The sequence below is a fragment of the Ornithorhynchus anatinus genome, chromosome 15 (genome assembly GCF_004115215.2).
Source record: "Ornithorhynchus anatinus isolate Pmale09 chromosome 15, mOrnAna1.pri.v4, whole genome shotgun sequence".
Taxonomy (NCBI): Eukaryota; Metazoa; Chordata; class Mammalia; order Monotremata; family Ornithorhynchidae; genus Ornithorhynchus; species Ornithorhynchus anatinus.
This window is the reverse complement of record NC_041742.1, coordinates 1222805-1241641: the sequence shown is the minus strand read 5'-3', so window position 1 is coordinate 1241641 and position 18837 is coordinate 1222805. Positions and strand designations below refer to the sequence as shown.

Here is an 18837-nt window from a genome sequence, read left to right as displayed (position 1 = left end):
TTAAGGGTGAGGATCATGGGTGCTGTACTCTCCCCAGGCACTCAGTACAGAGCAGAAGTACTCAGACTAACTAATCTGTGTCTAAAAAAACTCCCAGGCACCTACAATGGTTCATTTAACAGAGGAAACAGATTCTGAATTACACCAAGTGCCCTGGACTGAGGATCTGATTCCCAGACCTCTGCGTTAGCTCTCATTAGCTTTACTGGCTGCTTATTCTGTGCAAGACACTGTACTGTACTGCACTGTACTAGTGCTCGGCAGAATACGACCGAGTCGGAAGATAAGTTCCCTGCCCACCACAAGTTTACAGTCTGGAGGGGAAGACGGACATGAGAATAAAATACGGATAGGGACACGAGTGCCGGGAGGCTGAGGTGAACACCGGGTGCGAGGGTTACGCAGAAAGGAGTGGGAGAAGAGGAAATGAGGGTTTAGAAGGCTTCTAGGAGTTGTGCTTTTAATTCAGTTTTTAATAAAGCCTCTGGGTGTTCTGGGGGCGAGGGGAAGGGTGAGACAAGGGCCTAGTGGACTCCGGCCGCAGGCGGCCCTCAGTCTCCGTATGAGCTGAGCTGAGCGGTGGTGCCACCCCATCCGCCTCCCAGAGGGTCGGGAGACGGGACCCGGACGGTAGCACCACGCCCGGCTCCTGGGCCTTCGTGTCAGCAGACGAGACGCCCGTGGCCGGCCGGGGTGAGCACGGAGGTGGAGCCGGACCTCAAGGCCCTGAGGCCTGGCCACGGTGGCCCTGCCCCTCAAGTCCTGCTCAGCTCAAAGCAGTTTCCCTGGTGGTCCCCGAGCGGGGAATGGATGGTGGAAGGAAGCTTGAGCGGCAGCCCCTCGGAACCCGAGATGTGGCTCCCAGAGCAAGGGGACCCTGGGGAGAGCCAGGAGGTGGAAGCGGATGGGCCGGCTCGAGGGGGCCTTGGCTCCCGGGGTGCAGAAGCGGGGAGGGCGCTTTGAGGCCGAAGCCAAAAAGAATGGGGTGAGCCCGGTCCCGAGGAAACTGGACCATCAAGGGTCGCCCCTTGGCTAACGCGGGAGCCAGAGCTACTGCCGGCTCACTCCCGCGGCCCTACGACGTACAGAAGAAAGGCCCGGGGGGCAGGGGAAAAAGCCCTGCTTTGCCAAGTGGACACAGGTTTATTAAAAAAGTCCTTGGTGAAGGACCCGGCCGCCGGCTTCATCTCGGAGCCGCTCAGAGGTCCCAGGAAGCAGTAAGACGAGGCTTCGGCCGGAGCCGCTGTGGGGATTCGGCCGAACTGAGGAAGGAAGAGAAGACGACTCCATGACTCCCTGGGCCCCAACACCGCAACACGCTGTCCGGTGAGTGGGGCTGGGGCACGGGCAAGGTAATCACCGCCCGTCCAAGCCGCCTTTCGCAAAGTCCTCGTGACCTCCCCTCCGGAGGGCTCCCAACAGGTCCAAATGGACTTGATTTCTGACTGATGGAAGGAGCAGGAGGAGCCCAAGCAAGGCGGTTGCAGGGAGGCTCAAACCGGCCGCAGCATCCCGCCCACCAGAGAGAGGCTGCTTCTGATGCTTCCCAGAGGACCGTGGAAAATGAATCTCCAAGGGTGCGGCCTTGACCGGACAAATCATGTCTCCCCCCACCATGGCCCCCAGAGAACCCTGGGCCCTGTCCCACTGGCCAACACGCACCTTACCTCGCCCAGGGCAAACCCCTTCAGAAGTCTGAATAATGTTGCAACCTGCAAGAGCAAAGACGGCCACGTCACCCTCCCCCAACTGCATCTGTCGGGGAGGATGAGGCGGGGGAGCGAACCCCCTTCCCGGGTATTTAGGAACATCTCCTGACGTTGAGCTCCGCGAGAGCCGCCGCCGCCCGCGGCGGCTGTTGGACGTCCACCGGGTGGTTGGGAACACGAGTTAGACGGTCCACTGGATCTCAGAAGGCGGGGCTCACGGGTGCGGCATCGGGTGACGCGAAGGACCCGGAGGGCGACGGGGAACCGGAGAGGCGACTTCTGTTCGGACACGGGCCAACACGGAGGCACCCAGACGGGGTCCCTTCGGTCCCGGCATCAGCCGGGTGCCCGACCGGCCTCCCACCCCTACCGTCGCCCAGCCCGGCTAGCAGGTGGGCCCAAGTCTTCCGTTCAGACGACCCATCCCGAATTAAGCCTCCAGCGTACCAGACACACTGGGCCTGACTGGGTGGCCGGTGGACAGCTTCTCTACCTTAATTCCCCGGCCGCTCGGTACGGCACAGAACCAGAGGGACGCTGGGTCGAGGTCGCCGCGACTTACCGGTAGAGCAGGGCTCGGCCCTTGTTGTTCCCTAGTGTAAAAAACCCACTTTTGGGAGAGAAGTCCATGGACTGGGGCAGGAAGATGCCCTTCCTGTTGCTCTGGGGGAAGTTGGAGAAGACGGTACAGGAAGGGAGGTGGACCTGCCGAGGGGAGAGAAGGCCACAAGCTCAGACGGGCCCCGACGCGGGACCCCGAAGACCGGAAGCGGTCCCGCGTCCAGACGGATGCCCACCCCCCCATTTCCCTAGAGGCTCAGGTGGCCTCACGGGCCTTCAGGGCGTCTCCCTTCGATGCGGCCGGACCCGATGCTGGCGAGATCTAACTTCGGTATGGGGTGCACTCAGCGGTGGGAAAAGCACTGTGCTCAGCATGGCTTTAAGAGGCTCAGATAGGACCCGATCCCCGTCACGGGTGAGGCTTGCGGCCTTGAGGGAGAAGAGACTGGGGATCTTATCCCCATTTGACGGCTGAGGAAATGGAGGCCCAGAGAGATGAAGGGACTAGGACCAAGTCGCACGGCCAGCCAGGGGCCGCCCCCAAGTGCAGGCATCTTTTCAGAAGGTCACCTCACTTGCAGTGGACGCCTCCTTCCCTGGCAGGCGGGGAAGCCTGGCCAAACAGGGGACGAGCAGAGATGCTTGGAAACCCACTTGGGGGTTCACAGGGGACAAAATGTAGGACCGCACTGTGGTCGAGTGGAAACAGCCCAAGGGTGGGGGTCAGAGGACCTGGATTTGCAGCCCAGCTCCGCCACTTGCCCGCTGCGTCACCATCCACGGGCCTCCATCTTCTCATGTAGGATAGGAGGATTGGAGACCTTTCCTTTCTACCCCTCAGAAACCCCCTGTGGGTCAGGGACCATGTAAAAGCTGATTGTCTTATCTACCCCAGCACTCAGGGTGTTTGACGCACAGATTTCCAGAAGCCCGGGAGTCAGAAGGTCATGGGTTCTAATCCCTGCTCCACCACTCATCTGAGGTGTGCCCCTGGGTAAGTCACTTCACTTCTCTGTGCCTCCATCACCTCATCTATAAAATGGGAATTGAGACCCTGAGCCCCATGTGGGACAGAAACTGAGGTCTGACCTCATTTGCTTGTAGCCACTCCAGGGCTTAGTATAGTTCCTGGCACAGAGTAAGTGTTTAACAAATACCAAAATTATTATTACTACATAGTAATTGCTTAACCAACACCACTGTTCTTATTGTTGTTATTGATGCCCCTCTAGGTCCTGTATGCAAGAAGTATGACCTCGGGATACCTTTTCAGCCCCACACACTGAGAGCTGAGTGACAGGCTGTCTCCAAAAACAGGCCCCCACTGGACTCCCTCCCCTGACACGGCTGGATGTGGGGAGGCCGGGTTAACGTACCATTTTGAGCCCCTCGTTGGTTTCGTTGGAAGCTATGGCCAGGAGCTCCGTGGTGGGGTTGAAGGCCAGTGACGTGGCCGCCGTGACCAGGTTCATTATGGCTCTCACTGGCTTTGGGTTGGCGTCGCGGAGACAAGCCTCCTGGGTGTAGACGTTCACTACTCCGGTGCTGGACCTGAGGCGGACGCAGAACCCGCGAACCCGGCCCTGAGGCAGACGTAGAGAGCCTTCCCGCCCCGTCCACGGACCTGTTTCTCTGACCTACTTCGGGAAATATTACAGGGCTGTAGATACAGGGCAGGCAAGGGAGACACCTATCTAAAGTGGCTTGGGTCAAGGGGTCAGGCGCTGGGGGGGAACTATGTTAGATTTGCTGATACCAGAAGCTCCCCTTCTGCAGAGGAAGGTCTGCAGAGCGATGGGGTCCAAATGCTCTGCTGATTCACAACCACGCCATAGAAGCGGCATAGTTTAGAGGATAGATCACAGGCCTGGGAGTCAGAGGAGAGGAGTTCTAATCCCGGCTTCACCTCTAGTATGTGACCTAGGGCAAGTCACTTAACTTCTTTGTGCCTCAGTCACCTCATCAGTAAAACGGGGATGACGACTGTGAGCCCCACGTGGGGCAGAAACTGTGTCCAGCCTGACCACCTTGTATCTACCCTTGTGCTTGGAGTGCTTGGCACATGGTAAGCATTTAACAGATATAATTATTATTACTGACACTATTAGAAGGGGGATCTCCCCAGCTACAGCTCTTGATGGATTCCACTCAAGCAGAGGCTTCAGTGAAACCCCGGCTGGACTGCCAGCTTCTTGAGGATGGAGATCGGGACCACCAACCGTACTGTATTCTCCCAAGAGTTTTGCACAGTGCTCTGCAACAGTAAGTACTCGGTAAACTCCACCGATGGAATGACCAAAACGACTTTAGGCCTAATGGAATCTCACAGGGAATTAACGCACAGGGCATTTGGAAGCTTCCAGAAGTGACCAACTGGGGGGAATAATAACCTCCTCAACCACCGACTATCAGAACCCACAGGCGGTTTTTGATGTGTACCTATTTAAATATTTAATTGCCCAAGTGCTACCTTGCTTAGCTCGCGTGGCAAAAGAGCTACTTTTTGCTAACATAATAGCGTCACCTCCCCTTTAGAGCAGGTAGAGTGGGTTTTAATCTTTGGGGGCAGTGAAAGCACTTCTAAGGTTGAGGGGGAGCGGGAGAGGAGGAAGAAGCTGCCGGGCCCAGGGGAGCAGAGGGTGGCCTTGGAAAGTGAGCGTGCCATGAGAGAGATGAAAATGCACTCTCGCAAGAGGGCTTTAACCGGGGGCTGGCCCAAAGGCACCCAACCCCGAGTGAAGCCACAACAATCCAGTCGGGACCCAAAGCTAACTCTAGCTACTACGTCCTTCCCGGAAGGTTCCCTAGTCCGTCAGCTCCTCCAGGACCATGACTGCAACCTGTCCCATACTTTCCCCAGGGCCTGGACAGCGCTTTGCACACAGTAAGCGCTCCGTATCACTGACCTGAGGACGACCAAGGATTTTCAGTGGGTCCAACCTGGCTGGGGGGCTTACAGGCACCTAAGGGGGCAGGGATCCTCCGACCGGCCGGGGCCTCGAGGCCCGTTCCAGCCCCGCCCCCGCTCTTCCGGCCGGTCGCAAGCCCCGGCTGGGACACCGGGAGGAAGGCCGAGCGAGGGGGGCGCGGGGGCCCGTCGCTCACCCGCAGGCCACGTACTGCCCGTTCCTGGACACGGCGATGCACTGGCTGAGGAAGCAGCCCTCGTTGGTGAATCGGTGCAGGCAATTCCGGCTGCCCACGTCCCAGACGAAGACATCCCCCGAGTCTGGACCGGAGAAGCCAAGAGAAAACGCATCTGACTCCGCTGCCGGCCGGACGCTGCGACATCAGAGCCCGGTAGCGTGACGGGAGCAGGTGGGGAAGGGGGACTGAAGGGTGGTTTTGCCGGGGGGGGGGGGGGGACGACGAGTGGCCTCTGCTACCCTCCCCAAGTCGAGGGTCCAGGGCCCGGGACGGTCAGCGCCCTAACCGCATTTGGGGACGGCCCCGTGCGGTTGAGCCGAGCCCAAATCCAACCCGTGACGGCCCCCGTTACCGGATGTGGTGAAGACCTTCGAGCTATCTGGGGAGAAAACCGAATCCTGACTTCTCCCACTGATCTTCATGCTCCCGATCAGCTCTTTGCTCTGAAAGACAACAACCGGGTTACCTGGGACGGTGGATGGGGGAGCCCAAACAGAGCCAGCCCTAGAATCGAACCCCCTTTATTTTATAAGATGTGTTCTTTCCCCCCGTTTGCTCTGCATTAGACACAGCCCCTCACCCTCTTCTTGCGGCACTTCACATCCCCAGAGAGCCTAAGAGGGAGGAAAGCGATTGCGGGGCTGCTGCGGGGAAATCTCACCTTCATGGAGAGCAGATGGAGATAGCCCTTTGTGCCAGTAAGCAGCAGAAAGGACCCATCCGGAGAAACCTCAAATTTCCTGACAAACTTCTCTTCCAACCCTGAAAGCAGGAACACAGACGCAAGATGGTGAGGCTCTCGTTGCCTTTGCTTCACGGGATATCCGTTCCAGCGCCCGGTAAGGGCAAACTCAGTGCCATTCCTCTCCTTCACCCTCCCCGGCCCCCCAGGCTGTTCGGGCTAGGCCCAGAACCCGATCCACAGAGGTGGGGTGATGGTGAGAAGCACCTTGTTTGCCTCCAAGATGGTCGGGAGAAGGCACCGTGTGCCCCAGGAGATAGCAAGAGGTAACCAGGGTCATCTGGGCGAGTCAGACTTTAAGCCTGTGACTTCTAACATGTGGGTTTGACCGTTCTCTAAACAGAGCGCTTAAATCACACGCTGTGTGACCAACTTCTGGGGAGGGAATAAAATCATGAACCTCAGAGTCCGGTCACTAGCTTCTGGAGGGAGTCGTGCCCGCAACACCTCGCGGAGAAACTTTCTCAGAGGTGTAGGGAAAATTCTTGACAAGGTCGGTAACTGGATGCAATTGACGGTAAGGGCCAATGTTCATCCATTACTCAGGGCCAGCTTGGATTTGAGGGAGTCGGATCGGACGCTGTCCCCGTCCGTCTCGGGGCTCACAGTCTAAGGGAGCTGGCGTCGGAAGCCCCGTCGGGCAGATGAGGAAAGGGAGGCCTGGAGAGATGAAGCGACCTGTGGGGGTCACGAGGCGGGTGGGGGGCGGAGGCGGGATTCCCAGTTGGCAGCTCTCAACCTCTAGGACCCGCTGCCTGCCTAACCACCCCCGCAATCAGGCTCTGGACCAACCTCACCTCTCACTTGGTGCACGGGACTAATGCTCCCGCCTATCATATCGTACACGTAAATGATCTTGCTCCGCAAGCCCGTGGCGATGAGCTGTTCCCCGCTGGCACTGAATCGGGCTTGGTAGATGGGAAAGTGCTGCAGGGAGATGCTCTGAATTTTGGGATTGGTTCTGCCGTCCACCTGACGGAGACAAGTGGTGTGATTAAGCCCGGCCCCCGGGGCTCCCGGAAGGGACAGAGCCAGGCGGCAGAGCACGCTGGGACAGATGCCTTCTCCCTACCTGGAAGAGCGACAGGGAAGTGTCCTGGCTGGCGGTCATCATCACCTGAGCAGAAGGATGGAACCGGACGGAACTGAGAGGGCCAGACGAAGGAAGCTGACAATTGGCATCCGGGCACATCTTAATCTGGGGACAAGGTAGGGTCTGGGTTGTGCATCTGCTCTCCCACCGGGCACCCGAGACAGCGGGAAAACCACGATGGGACCGTTTCTACGTCACCCCCCAGGTTTGGGTAGAATTCCCGAGATTTTTCGCGGGTCCCTCCCTGCCTCTCCTCCCCATTCCCAAGCCCTTTTCCCTCAGCATTTCCCAGGCCCCCCTACCGAGGTCCTGGCCTTCTCCTTCCATCTCCCGCCCTACATAATAATATCTGTGATATCAGTTAAGCCCTCAGTATGTGCCAAGCACTGGGGTAGATACCAAGTAGTCAAGTTGCACAGAATCCCCGTCCCACGTGGAGCTCAATGTCTTAGACCCCATTTTCAAATGAGGTAACGGAGAGGCACAGAGAAATGAAGTAACTGGCCCAGGGTCACACAGAAGACAAGTGGCGGAGTGGGGACTGGATCCCAGATCCTTCCGATCCCCAGGCCCGTGTTCTTTCCCATTAGGTCCCCTGCTTCAGGGCACTGATAATGTCTTCCATAGGCCCATATTCTCCTACGGGCCCCACTTTTCCCCTTCCCTCAGTCCCCTGGCCAATGTCCAAGGCTGACAGACCCTTTTTTTTCCGGGCCCCGCAGCGAGCTGACCATTCTCCCACGGGAGTCGGCCCCGCCTTGGTGAGGGGGAAGGGAGAGGAGACGCAACTGGAAGAGCCAAGGGCCCAGGAGGCCGTTGCTCTTCGTTGTCCCAGCCTCGACTGCCCTCTCCCCTGTCTCGTTGGAGCCCTGAGGCGAGTGGAGCCGGGAGCCCAGCTCGCCCAGCCGCGGGGCCCGCTGGGGCCCAGAAGAGACGAGGCGGAAGGTCCCGTACCCCAGCCCGGAGGGGGGCTCCGGATTCCCGGAGGTGCCTCGGGCTGAGGAGGCACCTGCCCGCCGATACCGAGGGTCGGAGCCGTCCAGGGCGACCCCTCACCTCCAAGGTTCCTTGCGGCAAAGAGGCCGACTTGGTGATGAAGTTCCCGGTCCGGAGCAGCAGGTTATCTTCCTCGTCTTCGCTGTCGTCTAGGGTGAACAAGCCCCAGGGCCCCCCTGTTTAGAACGCGTGGTGCCACCCCGGGCACGAGAGCCCCGCTCCCCCCGACACCCACCAGGAAGCCAAAGGGAGAGGACCAGCCTGGCTTTACAAGACCAGCCACAAGTCAGGTTCTGGGCCCCAAGCGCGCCGGGTTCATAAGCACCGTGGCTTCTTCCAACCTCATTGCTGTGCACGGAAGCACAGCTCTCAGACTGCAAGTCCCTGGTGGGGCAGGGACGGCATCTGGACTCTTTCCAAGACCCTTCCCCTGTGCTCAGCAGCCGATCCCCAGCTGTGCAGCTGGACGTCTGGCAGGACCGTCCTCCGTGGCCCTCGGGTGTCCCCGTCAGAGGCCGAAGGGGAGGCCGGGGCCCAGGCAGACAAGACAGACCACACCTACCGTCGGAATGGCGTTTCTTCCTGCCGATCTCTGCCCACGCCGGCGTTCCCCCCATCGCTTGCTGAAACCTGAGGAGAGACGCAACCCTGCGCTTTGTCCGGAGCACCGGTTCTGCCCACAAGTCTGGGATGGGGGTGGGGGGGCCTCCCCAAGACCCCAGAGCAGCAGCATTACGCCCAACCTGCCTTCAAAGTTGCTTTCCAGGGGAGGCCGCATCACGAGCTCCTGTGAGGGAGATGCTGCTGATGTCCAGAGGGCGTGACCCTTTTAGTAGGTGCCCCCTCAGCCCACCCCACCCGGGGGGGGCGGGCCACCATCACCCCCAGTGGGGCTGTAGCTTGGGCACGAGCAAGAGCGACACGGTCTTTCTGCGCTTGGGAATGCCAGGTGGAAATACATCCAACATAGGCCGAGTACAGCCCTCCCCATGTTCGGAGTCTCCCGAAACCCCACAATCCTGCCTGGTTAACCCCCCGGCCCCTTCCTCGCGATCTGCATGCAGATGTTGATTCAACTGTCCACTCCATTATTTATCTGAATTTATCTTAGTGTTTTACCTCTGTCTCCCACTTTAGAGTGCAAGTGCCATGCGGGCGGGGGGACTCGTCTCTTCTTAGATTTGGATTTGGAGCAATCCACTAAAATCAAACATGCAATCTGGCGGCCGACGTCCGGGAAAGGGCCATTTGGCTTTAGCTACCTAACTTGGCCAATGGTTACGACCATATGTAAAATTGGTATCGACACAGACACGGTATTGTATGCCAAAGTACAGTTACTTTGCCTCATACTGCACATACTTGTTTGGTCTCAAAACGAGTTACATCTTATTTTTTTCCCCCAGAGGGATACAGACTTAAACCCCAAGAAGTTCATCGGGATAAATCCACCATCTTACCAAAAGAATGAGGCGCCAAAGCAGATGTCTACCACGACGAAAAGGTGGGAAAAAAAACTATAAACAACATGTAACACACTCACTCTTCTCTAAGCCTCCTCTGGAACTGCTTTTTGGAAAGCTGCTTCTCCTGGGAGCTTTTTATCAGACTGCTCCGATGGCGGTCGGTCATGTCAATCCTATAAAAGGGAGAGACGGATTGATTGGCAAAAGCGTTCCAAAATGCTCACTGCTTCTCGCCGCTGAGGTGTTCCCGAAGGAAGCAAAAGCCACTGGAGAATCTGTAAGCTGCCCGGCTGGGCTTTTCTCCTCCCGTTATCCTTTCTAGACGTGGGAGAAAGACAAAGGGATGACCTGCATCGGCGCAGGTGGTTATTTCTAGAGAGCGGCTACTTCAGCAGCTTCACAACCACCCTTTCAGAAGTACACGAATTAGTATCCCCACTTGGGACAGGACCCTTTGGAGCCTTCCTCATTCCAGTATTACCCGCTTGACTTCCCCACGCACTGGATGCCATCACCCCTTTGGCCAACTCCAGCATTTATGACCTTAAGTTGGCACCCTCCTCCGCCCTCACCAACAGAACTCGCTTGATTTGTTTTGAACCTGCCTGGTCTCAAGTATTGTGCTATCTGTCTCTCCTCTTGAAATCTAAGCTCCTTGTAGATAGGGATCACGTCACTCTGTTATTCTGTATTTCCCAAATGCCTCGTACAGTGAACCGCACCAAGTGGGCGCTCAGTCGATGCAGCTCCCGCGACTACTTAGAGAATTCCAGATCGGATGCCAAGGGAGCAAGGGACCGATGGCCGCCCAGAGGGATGCTTCGGGCAACCCCCCGATGTGCCTCAACTTACATCTCTTCCTTTTCGTCTTCTTCATCCCTCCACACCGGCTTCCGCTGGGAGACAGAGTTGTCTTTGGCTTCGTTCTCCTCTTCTGAATCACTGGAGTCTTTCCACAGTTTCCCCCGGCCCACGGGGGCGTCCTAGAGGGCGGACACAACTTTGGAGTTCCCTATAGGGCTCTCAGGGGAAAGGCCCTAAGAGTGATGGGAGAGGACGCCGGAGGGGGCCGAGGGCCAGGGTCAGAAAAACGGGGAGCAGTTGGGCTACGACGCGGAGGCCAGCCGTAGGACTTTGTGTGTCACAAGCAGGCTGGGTCGGAGAAGAGAACTTTCCAGCAGGCCAAATCAAAGAGCAGATAAGGGAAGGAGAGAGGGATGAGATGACCTGGGGTGAGGTCCCCAGTTATTTCTCCATCCTTCACCCTCCCACTCCTCCCCAGGATCCTTGGGAGCCTCTCCACCCTCTCTTCTCATCCTCACCTCTCCCCCCCCATCCCAAATCCCTCCCTCCCCAGGATGCGTAGGAGCCCCTCTACCACTTTCCCACTTCTCCCCCCTTGCATACTGCCCAGGATGCCTAGGATCTCCTCCCTCTCCTCCCCTGCAGCCCCCATCCAGCCCTCCCCAGGCCGCATGGGATCCCGTCCCCCATCCTTCCCAGGACCCCTAAGCTCCCCTCCATCTCCTCTCCCTGCATCACCTATCTGGCCCCCTTTCAAGATGCCTGGGACCAGTCCTTCCGTGACCCTCCCCAAGATGCCGGAGATCCCGTCCATCCCTTGCCCCCTATGGGACCTTCCCCAAGACACCTCAGATCCCCTTCCCCTCCATCCCAAGAGGCCTGGGATGGCCTCCCCCACCCCCTTGCCAGGACCCCGAGGTTCCCCTCTATCTCCTCTCCCTATGGCCCCTAATGTGGCCATCAGGAGCAGGTCTGGGATGGGTCCTCCTCTCCCCAAATGTCCTCTGTACGACCCTCCCCAAGATGCTTGAGATCCCATCCATGACTTTGCCCCCAAGGCCCCTATGGGGCTCTTCCCAGGACGCCTGGCACCCCTTCCCCTCCATCCCAGAGGATCTGGGATCAATTCCCAGAGAAGCAGCGTGGCTCGGTGCCAAGAGCCGGGGCTGGGGACTCAGAGGGCACGGCTTCGAATCCCCACTCCGCCACTTGTCAGCTGCGTGACTGGGGGCAAGTCACTTCTCTGTGCCTCGGTTCCTTCACCTGGGAGCCTCACGTGGGACAACCTGGGTGTCCCGCAGCGCTTAGACAAGTGCTCTGCAGAGAGTAGGCGCTTAACAAATACCATTATTATTAATTCCCCTTCCCTCCTCCTTCCCAACACCCCTAGGCTCCCCTCCATCTCTTCTCCCCGTGCATCTTCCGTGGCCCGGGCCAGGAGGGCGGGGAGGGGTCCTTCTCCGCCCAGGTGTCCCCTCAACGACCCTCCCCCAGGTAGCTGAGCTGGGGTCCAGGCCCCGTCCCCCCTCCTCACCCCCGGGCCCCTTAGGCGCCGCAGCAGCAGCTCGTCGTCTCCCTCCTCCTCGACGGCTCCCAACACCAGCTCCTCCAGGCACCGCTCCACCTCGGGCTTGTGCAGCCCCAGGGCCAGGGCGTGCTGCTGCCGCTGGGCCTCCTCCACGGCCGCCTGCTTCGCCGTCTGGGGCTGCGGGAGCCGCCTCCGCACCCCGTTGGGTTGCACAGGGGGCTGCTGCCCGGTGGGCCGCTTCTTGAGCTGCGCATGGGGCTGCACCCTGGGCCGCTTCTTGGGCTGCACCTGGGGCTGCACATGGGGCTGCACCCTGGGCTGCTTCTTGAGCTGCTTCTTGCGCTGCACGTTGGGCTGCACGTTGGGCTGCACCCCGGGCCGCTTCTTGGGTTGCACCCCGGACGGCTGCACCCCGGGCCGCTTCGCCGGCGCCGACATGTCCCGATGGGCGGCGGCGGCCGCTGGGCTCGTCGACCTTTCACGTGGACGCGCGCTGCGCCTGCGCGGCCGCCCCGCAGCCTCGTTTCCGCGGCGGAGCCGCTCCCCCGGCACGTGACCCGCCCCCTCCGGTCCCTCGTCACGTGTCGGGGGGGGGGACGAGCCCATCTCGCCCGCGGGGGGGGACCGGAACCCGCCAACGCGGTCCCAGCCGAGCCGCGCCCCTCCAACGGCGGCGGAAACCCGCGCCTGAAACGAGTCTTCACCGGGCGCCCTTCGCTCCGTCGCCGTCTTTGCCCCCCCCGGGCGGGAGGAGCGCCAAGGAGCCGAACGTCTCCCCCCGCGGGGGTGGGTGGGTTCCGCCGCGGACGGTGGCCGCCGAGGGTCGAAAGGGGCGGGGGCGGCGTCGGGGCGCAGGGGACCAATGGGGGCGGCGTCGGGGCGCAGGCGCGGCGGCGTGGGGAGGAGGAGGAGGAGGAGGAGGGAGGGAGGGAGGGTCGGGGGAGGCTGCTGGTGTTGATGTCCCGGGGCCACGGGAGGGGAAGGGGAAGCGCCGACGGTCGGGGGCCATCGGAGCCCGTCCCGCTCCCGCTCCTCCTGCCGCTCCTCCTCCCGCTCGCCATCGCCGGGGTCAGCACGGCCGGCCCCTGCCCATGAGGCCCTGATGGGAAACACAAAGGATCGGGTGAGCCCGGCCCCTCCCCCACCTCCCCCCTCCCCTCCCCCACGACCGTTAACGGCTCCCCCCCCCCCGCCCCCGCCTTCGTGGCTCTTCCTCCTCCTCCCGGGAGCTCCCCTCCTCCGGGAGGACCGATCCCTCCTCCTGCTCCCCCATTCCCTCTGCCCCACCCCCTTTCCTTCATTCATGCACGCGTACACCTCCTCCAGGAGGCCTGCCCCGACTGATCCCTCCTCCTGCTCCCCATCCCCCCCCCCACCGTCTTCTCTAGCTCCACCCCCCCCTTCATGCATGCATGCGTGCACCTCCTCCAGGAGGCCTGCCCGGACCGATCCCTCCTCCTGCTCCCCCATTCCCTCTGCTCCACCCTCCTTTCCTTCCATCATTCATTCGTGCACGCATACACCTCCTCCAGGAGGCCTGCCCGGACCGATCCCTCTTCCTGCTCCCCCATTCCCTCTCCTCCATCCACCCCCCCTTCATTCATTCACGCATGCACCTCCTCCAGGAGGCCTGCCCGGAATGCTTCCTCCTCCTGCTCCCCCTCCCCCCCTTTTTCTCCGCTCCCTCCCCCCTTTCATTCGTGCACGCATGCACCTCCTCCAGGAGGCCTGCCCGGACTTATCCCTCCTCCTGCTCCCCATCGCCTCCATTTCCTCTGCTCCACCCCCCTTCATTCATTCATTCACCTCCTCCAGGAGGCCTTCCCAGATGGAGCCCCTCCTCCTGCTCTCCCTCCGCCTTCTCCCCCATTTCCTCTGCTCCCCCCCTTTCGTTCACCTCCTCCAGGAGGCCTGCCCGGACTGCTTCCTCCTCCTGGGAGCTCCCCTCCTCCAGGGGGCCTTCCCAGACTGATCCCCTCCCTCTGCTCCTCCTCCCCCTCCCCCCGTCCCCTCTGCTTCACCCTTGGATTCGTTCATTCACCTCCTCCGGGAGGCCTTCCCAGACCGAGCCCTCCCCCTGCCCCCCCTCCCCATCCTCCCCACCCCCTCTGCTCCAACCCCCTTTCATTCCTTCATTCGGTAGTATTGATCGAGCGCTTATCGTGTGCAGGGCGCTGTACTGAGCACTTGGGACCGTAGTAATAACGGTGACGACGTGAGTGAGGCGCTTACAACGTGCAGAGCGGGGATTAGAACCCGTGACCTCCGACTCCCGAGCCCCACCGATTGCGTTTATCTCAGTATTGACGGCTGCCTACCTGCTTCGGTCTTTTTGGCCGCCTCCCCGCGTTCAGCCTGGGGGCCCGTTGTGGGGCCGGGGATGGTCTCCGTCTGGTGCCCGACTGGCCGTTCCGAGCGCTTAGTCCAGCGCTCTGCACCCAGTCGGCGCTCGATAGATACGATCCGATGAAGGAATGAATCCACTCGAGCATCCGGTCGGATCCATCGAGCGCCGACTGGGTGCAGAGCGCTGGACCAAGCGCTGCGGAGAGTGAGAAGAAGAAGAACGGTGATGGTCTCTCGCTATGTGCCGAGCACTGGTCTAAGCGCCGAAGGGGGGCAGTTAAGCAGTCCCACTAAAGATGGGATTGAGGTGCTTGCTGGGCGCCAAGCGCTGTTCCGAGCGCTGAAGGAGGTGTTTGTTAAGCTCTCGCCGGGTGCCAAGCGCCGGAGGTGGTCCGCGTTAAGCGCTTACTACGTGCCCAGCACCGTTCTGAGCTCCGGGGTAGGTACCGGGTCATCAGGTTGTCCCACGTGGGCTCACAGTCTTCATCCCCGTTTTACAGGTGAGGTCACTGAGGCCCAGTGAAGCGATGCGCCCAAAGTCCCCCAGCTGACAGGCGGCGGAGGCGGGATTCGAACCCATGACCCCCGACTCCCAAGCCCGGGGCTCTTTCCGCCGAGCCCCGCTGCTTCTCCGAGCGCTTGCTTGCATCGGTTCATTCGATGGCATTTATCCAGCGCTCCCCGGGCGCAGAACCCTGTCCTGAGCGCTTGGAAAGGACAGGGGCTTGGCGGCGGGCCTGGGCGGCGGAGGACGTGGGTTCTCATCCTGCCTCGGCCACTCGTCTGCCAGGTGAGCTTGCGCGGGCCCCTTTGGGCCTCAGTGACCTCCTCTGTAGAATGGGGATTAAAAGCGTGAGCAACCTGATGACCTCGTATCTCTCCCGGTGCCGGGCACAGTGCTTGGCGCGGCGTAAGCACTTAACGAGCGCCATCGGTATTATTATTGTTCTTATTACAATTCAGCAACAAAAAGAGAAACAATCCCTGCCTACAGGGGGTTCACAGGGTAGAAGGTTAAGCGCTTACTAGGTACTAAGCGCTCTAAGGGGACACAGCGTGGGTCAGTAATCATAATAATGATGTTGGTATTTGTTAAGCGCCTACTCCGTACAGAGCACTGTTCTCAGCGCCGGGGGAGATACAGAGTCATCAGCTTGTCCCACGTGAGGCTCACGGTCTTCATCCCCATTTTCCAGAGGAGGGCACTGAGGCCCAGAGAAGTGAAGCGACTCGCCCCCGGTCACCCAGCTGACAGGCGGCGGAGCCGGGATTCGAACCCCTGACCTCCGACTCCCAAGCCCGGGCTCTTTCCTCTGAGCCACGCTGGAAGAGTACGGGTTCGGGAGTCGGAGGACGTGGGTTCTAATAATAATAATAATAATAATTACCGTATATGTTAAGCGCTAACTGTGTGCAGAGCACTCTAGGGAAGCAGGGTGGCTCAGTGGAAAAGAGCCTGGGCTTCGGAGTCAGTGGTCACGAGTTCGACTCCCGGCTCTGCCACTTGTCAGCTGGGTGACTGTGGGCGAGTCGCTTCACTTCTCTGTGCCTCAGTTCCCTCATCTGTAAAATGGGGACTAACTGTGAGCCTCACGCGGGACAACCTGATTCCCCTGTATCTCCCCCAGCGCTTAGAACAGTGCTCGGCACATAGTAAGCGCTTAACAAATACCAACATTATTAATAATAATACTGATGACGATAGTATCTGTTAAGCGCTGACTGTGAGCCGAGCCGGGATTAGAATCCGTGACTTCTGACTCCGAAGCCCGTGCTCGGCTCCTCCGCTTGTCTGCTGTGTGACCTCGGGCAGGTCACGTCACTTCTCTGGGCCCCAGTGGCCTCGTTTATAAAATGGGGGTTGAGACCGAGCCCCACGAGGGACGGGGACTCCGTCCATCCTGATTTGCCTGGCTGCAACCCGGCGGTCACTACAGAGCCCAGCACATAGCGCCTAAAAAAATGCCACGGTTATTATTATCATTCCCACCCCACAAGGGGCTCCCCGGTCTAGAGGGAGGGAGGGAGGCCGGGGAATATATCCCGATTTTACAACAGAGGAAACCAAAGTCCCTAGGCGGGCAGTGACTTTGCGCCATCATCTAATTTCCACCCGGGTAGTCCCTCCCAGTGCTCAGTGCAGTACCCGTGCGCACAGTTAGCGGTTAGTAAATGCGATTTGTACGACTACCTGACGCCTGAGGCCCCCGAGAGGGCCGTGGGACAAGACTCCCGGCCCCTTGCTATCAGTCGGTTGTGTTTGTGGGGCGCTTACCGTGTGCAGCGCGCTGTACTAGGTGCTTGGGGGAGTACAGAAGAAGGAAAACAGACCCATTCCCCGTTCCCAAAACAGCTCAGAGTCTCCACGCCGCCCCATTCTCACCTTTTCTCTACCCTCCTCCGGCTCTTTTACCCCCCTTCCAGTCACTGCCCCCGGTTGCCCGCAGTGAAACGTGAAGAGGGAAACGGGGAGACTTAAAGGAGCGAAGAAATAAACCTGCCCGGATGAGGATCCGGTGGCCAAAGGTCCCGCGTTGTTCCCCCAAACGGCTTGGCCCCAGGAGGGTGGCGGGTCGCGGGGGCGATATTATTCATTCAGTAGTATTTATTGAGCGCTTACCATGTGCAGAGCACTGTACTAAGCGCTTGGAATGTAGAATCCGGCAACAGATAGAGACAATCCCCCCCCCCCCCCCCATTGACGGGCTCACAGTCTAATCGGGGGAGACAGGCGGACAAAAACAAGACAACTTAATCGCGATAAATAGAATCACGGGGATGGACGCCTCGTTAACAAAATACATAGGGAAATAAATAATATCTACAAATGAGCACAATGCTAAGGGAGAGGGGGAGGAGCAGAGGGAAAGGGGCCTTAGCCGAGGGGAGGTGAAGGGGAAGCAGAGGGAAGGGGAATATTACGCCGTGGCGTCTTCCCAAGCAGTTCTAGGCTTGAAACGTTGCTCGCCGCAAGGTTGTCGTTGCTTGACTTCTCTTTGTTCTCCGTCTTCCCCGCGCCGTCGGCGACCCAGGCCACCCGAAGTGAACCGCAGAGACGGGGCAGGCACAGACACAGAGGAAGGGAGAGGCTGTGAGGGCCCCGGTTTGGAGCGGACTGGACTAAGCACTCTTCTCAGGTGACCGACGACGTTTCCGTAAGAAATAAGTCCCCTGGGGGCAACGCGTTCTGCCTTCGGCGGCCTCGCTTCCGCAGAACCTGCTTAGGGTTTTTCCGCCTTTCTCCTCCCCGTAGCCCCTCGAGGAGGCCGTTCTTGAGCGGCTCTTTTGTTGGTTCCCCTGGGGTTTTTGTCAATAGTATTTAAGCGCGTCGTACGTGCCGGTCACTGTACCAAGAGCCGGAGTGGAGACGGGCTAGTCGGGTCGGACCGAGTCCGGCTTCCCATTTGGAGCTCCCGGTCTCCCCGTGAGGTGACTGAGGCCCAGAGAAGTCGAGCGACTTGCCCGAGGTCCCACAGCGGGCGAGCGGAGGAGGAGGAATCAGAACCCGGGTCCTCCCGACTGGCGGGGAGGGGTCTCGGAGGCTCCGTTGGCCCCAGCGTCCCCGCTCACGGCCAGACGCCGGGGAAGCGGAGCATGCCGAGGGGGCCGTCCCCCTCGGCTTTGAGCATTTCCCGGGACCCCCCGAGCGAAACAGCGAGGGGTGACGAGCTCTTACTCCGTATGGGAGGCATTTATGAAGGACCTGCTGTGGGCAGGGAGCAGCCCTTGGTATTTAGGGACTATTACAGAGAAGATTCACTCCATTCATTCATTCAGTAGTATTTATTGAGCGCTTACTAGGTGCAGAGCAATGTACTAAGCGCCTGGAATGTACAGTTGGGCCACAGAGAGAGACCATCCCTGCCCCACGACGGGCTCCCGGTCTAATCCGGGGAGAGAGACGGACAAAAACAAGACCACATAATCACGATAAATAGAATCGAGGGGATGGACACCTCATTAACAAAATAAATAGGGTAATAAAAAATATATCCAAATGAGCACAGTGCTGAGGGGAGGGGGAGGAGCAGAGGGAAAAGGGGAGGAAGCTCAGTCTGGGAAGGCCTCTTGGAGGAGCCCTAAAGGGCGAGGCTCCGAAAGACCGACCCGCGATTAAACCGTAAAGTTCCGAAAACCCGTTCCCAGGTTTGGCGGCGATAGTGGGGAAGAGCTGGGATCCCCGAGAGGGTGGCGGGACCGGGGTCGGGCGAGCCGGCTCTTGTCAGAAGCCCCTCACACCGCCGAGGGGGCCGGAGAACGGGTCCGGTGGCCGTGAGCCCAGCCTGGGACCAGACAGAAGCAGAGGGCAGCTAGTTGGCAACCGTGCCTGAGGATAATCAGTTGATCAGTGGTACTTATTGAGCACTTAGGACGCGTCGAGGACTGTACCGAGGACTTGGGAGAGTCCGGTGTAGCAGAGTCGGTAGAATCGTTCATTGAAGCTC

At 59.6% G+C, this 18837-nt stretch overlaps 2 protein-coding genes across 5 annotated transcripts in view; one reads left to right on the top strand and one right to left on the bottom strand.

The window, feature by feature from the left end:
• Positions 1-446: 446 nt before the first annotated feature.
• Positions 447-12556, bottom strand: UTP18 (UTP18 small subunit processome component). Of its 2 annotated transcripts, none has more exons than XM_029080022.2 (14): positions 12053-12556; positions 10567-10697; positions 9792-9887; positions 8811-8878; positions 8309-8397; positions 7232-7357; positions 6957-7131; positions 6079-6179; positions 5770-5860; positions 5376-5499; positions 3647-3821; positions 2272-2414; positions 1663-1712; positions 447-1262 (listed from the first exon to the last, which is right to left on the bottom strand). In XM_029080022.2, exons 1-13 carry the CDS (start codon positions 12482-12484, stop codon positions 1688-1690), a joined length of 1776 nt encoding a protein of 591 aa, XP_028935855.1. In that variant the 5' UTR covers positions 12485-12556; the 3' UTR covers positions 447-1262; positions 1663-1687. The 2 variants fall into 2 exon arrangements, with proteins under 2 accessions (XP_028935855.1, XP_028935856.1); XM_029080023.2 differs by having other exon boundaries at positions 1668-1712.
• Positions 12557-12983: 427 nt separating this feature from the next.
• Positions 12984-18837, top strand: part of MBTD1 (mbt domain containing 1) — a 34411-nt gene continuing 28557 nt past the window's right edge. For 2 of the 3 annotated variants that reach the window (XM_029079918.2, XM_029079916.2), the window contains exons 1-2: positions 12984-13169; positions 17425-17529. The gene's annotated coding sequence lies outside the window, so the exon portion shown is untranslated. Of the gene's footprint in view, positions 13170-16742; positions 16919-17424; positions 17530-18837 lie in introns of those variants that run through there. The other variant, XM_029079917.2, reaches the window with a different exon arrangement.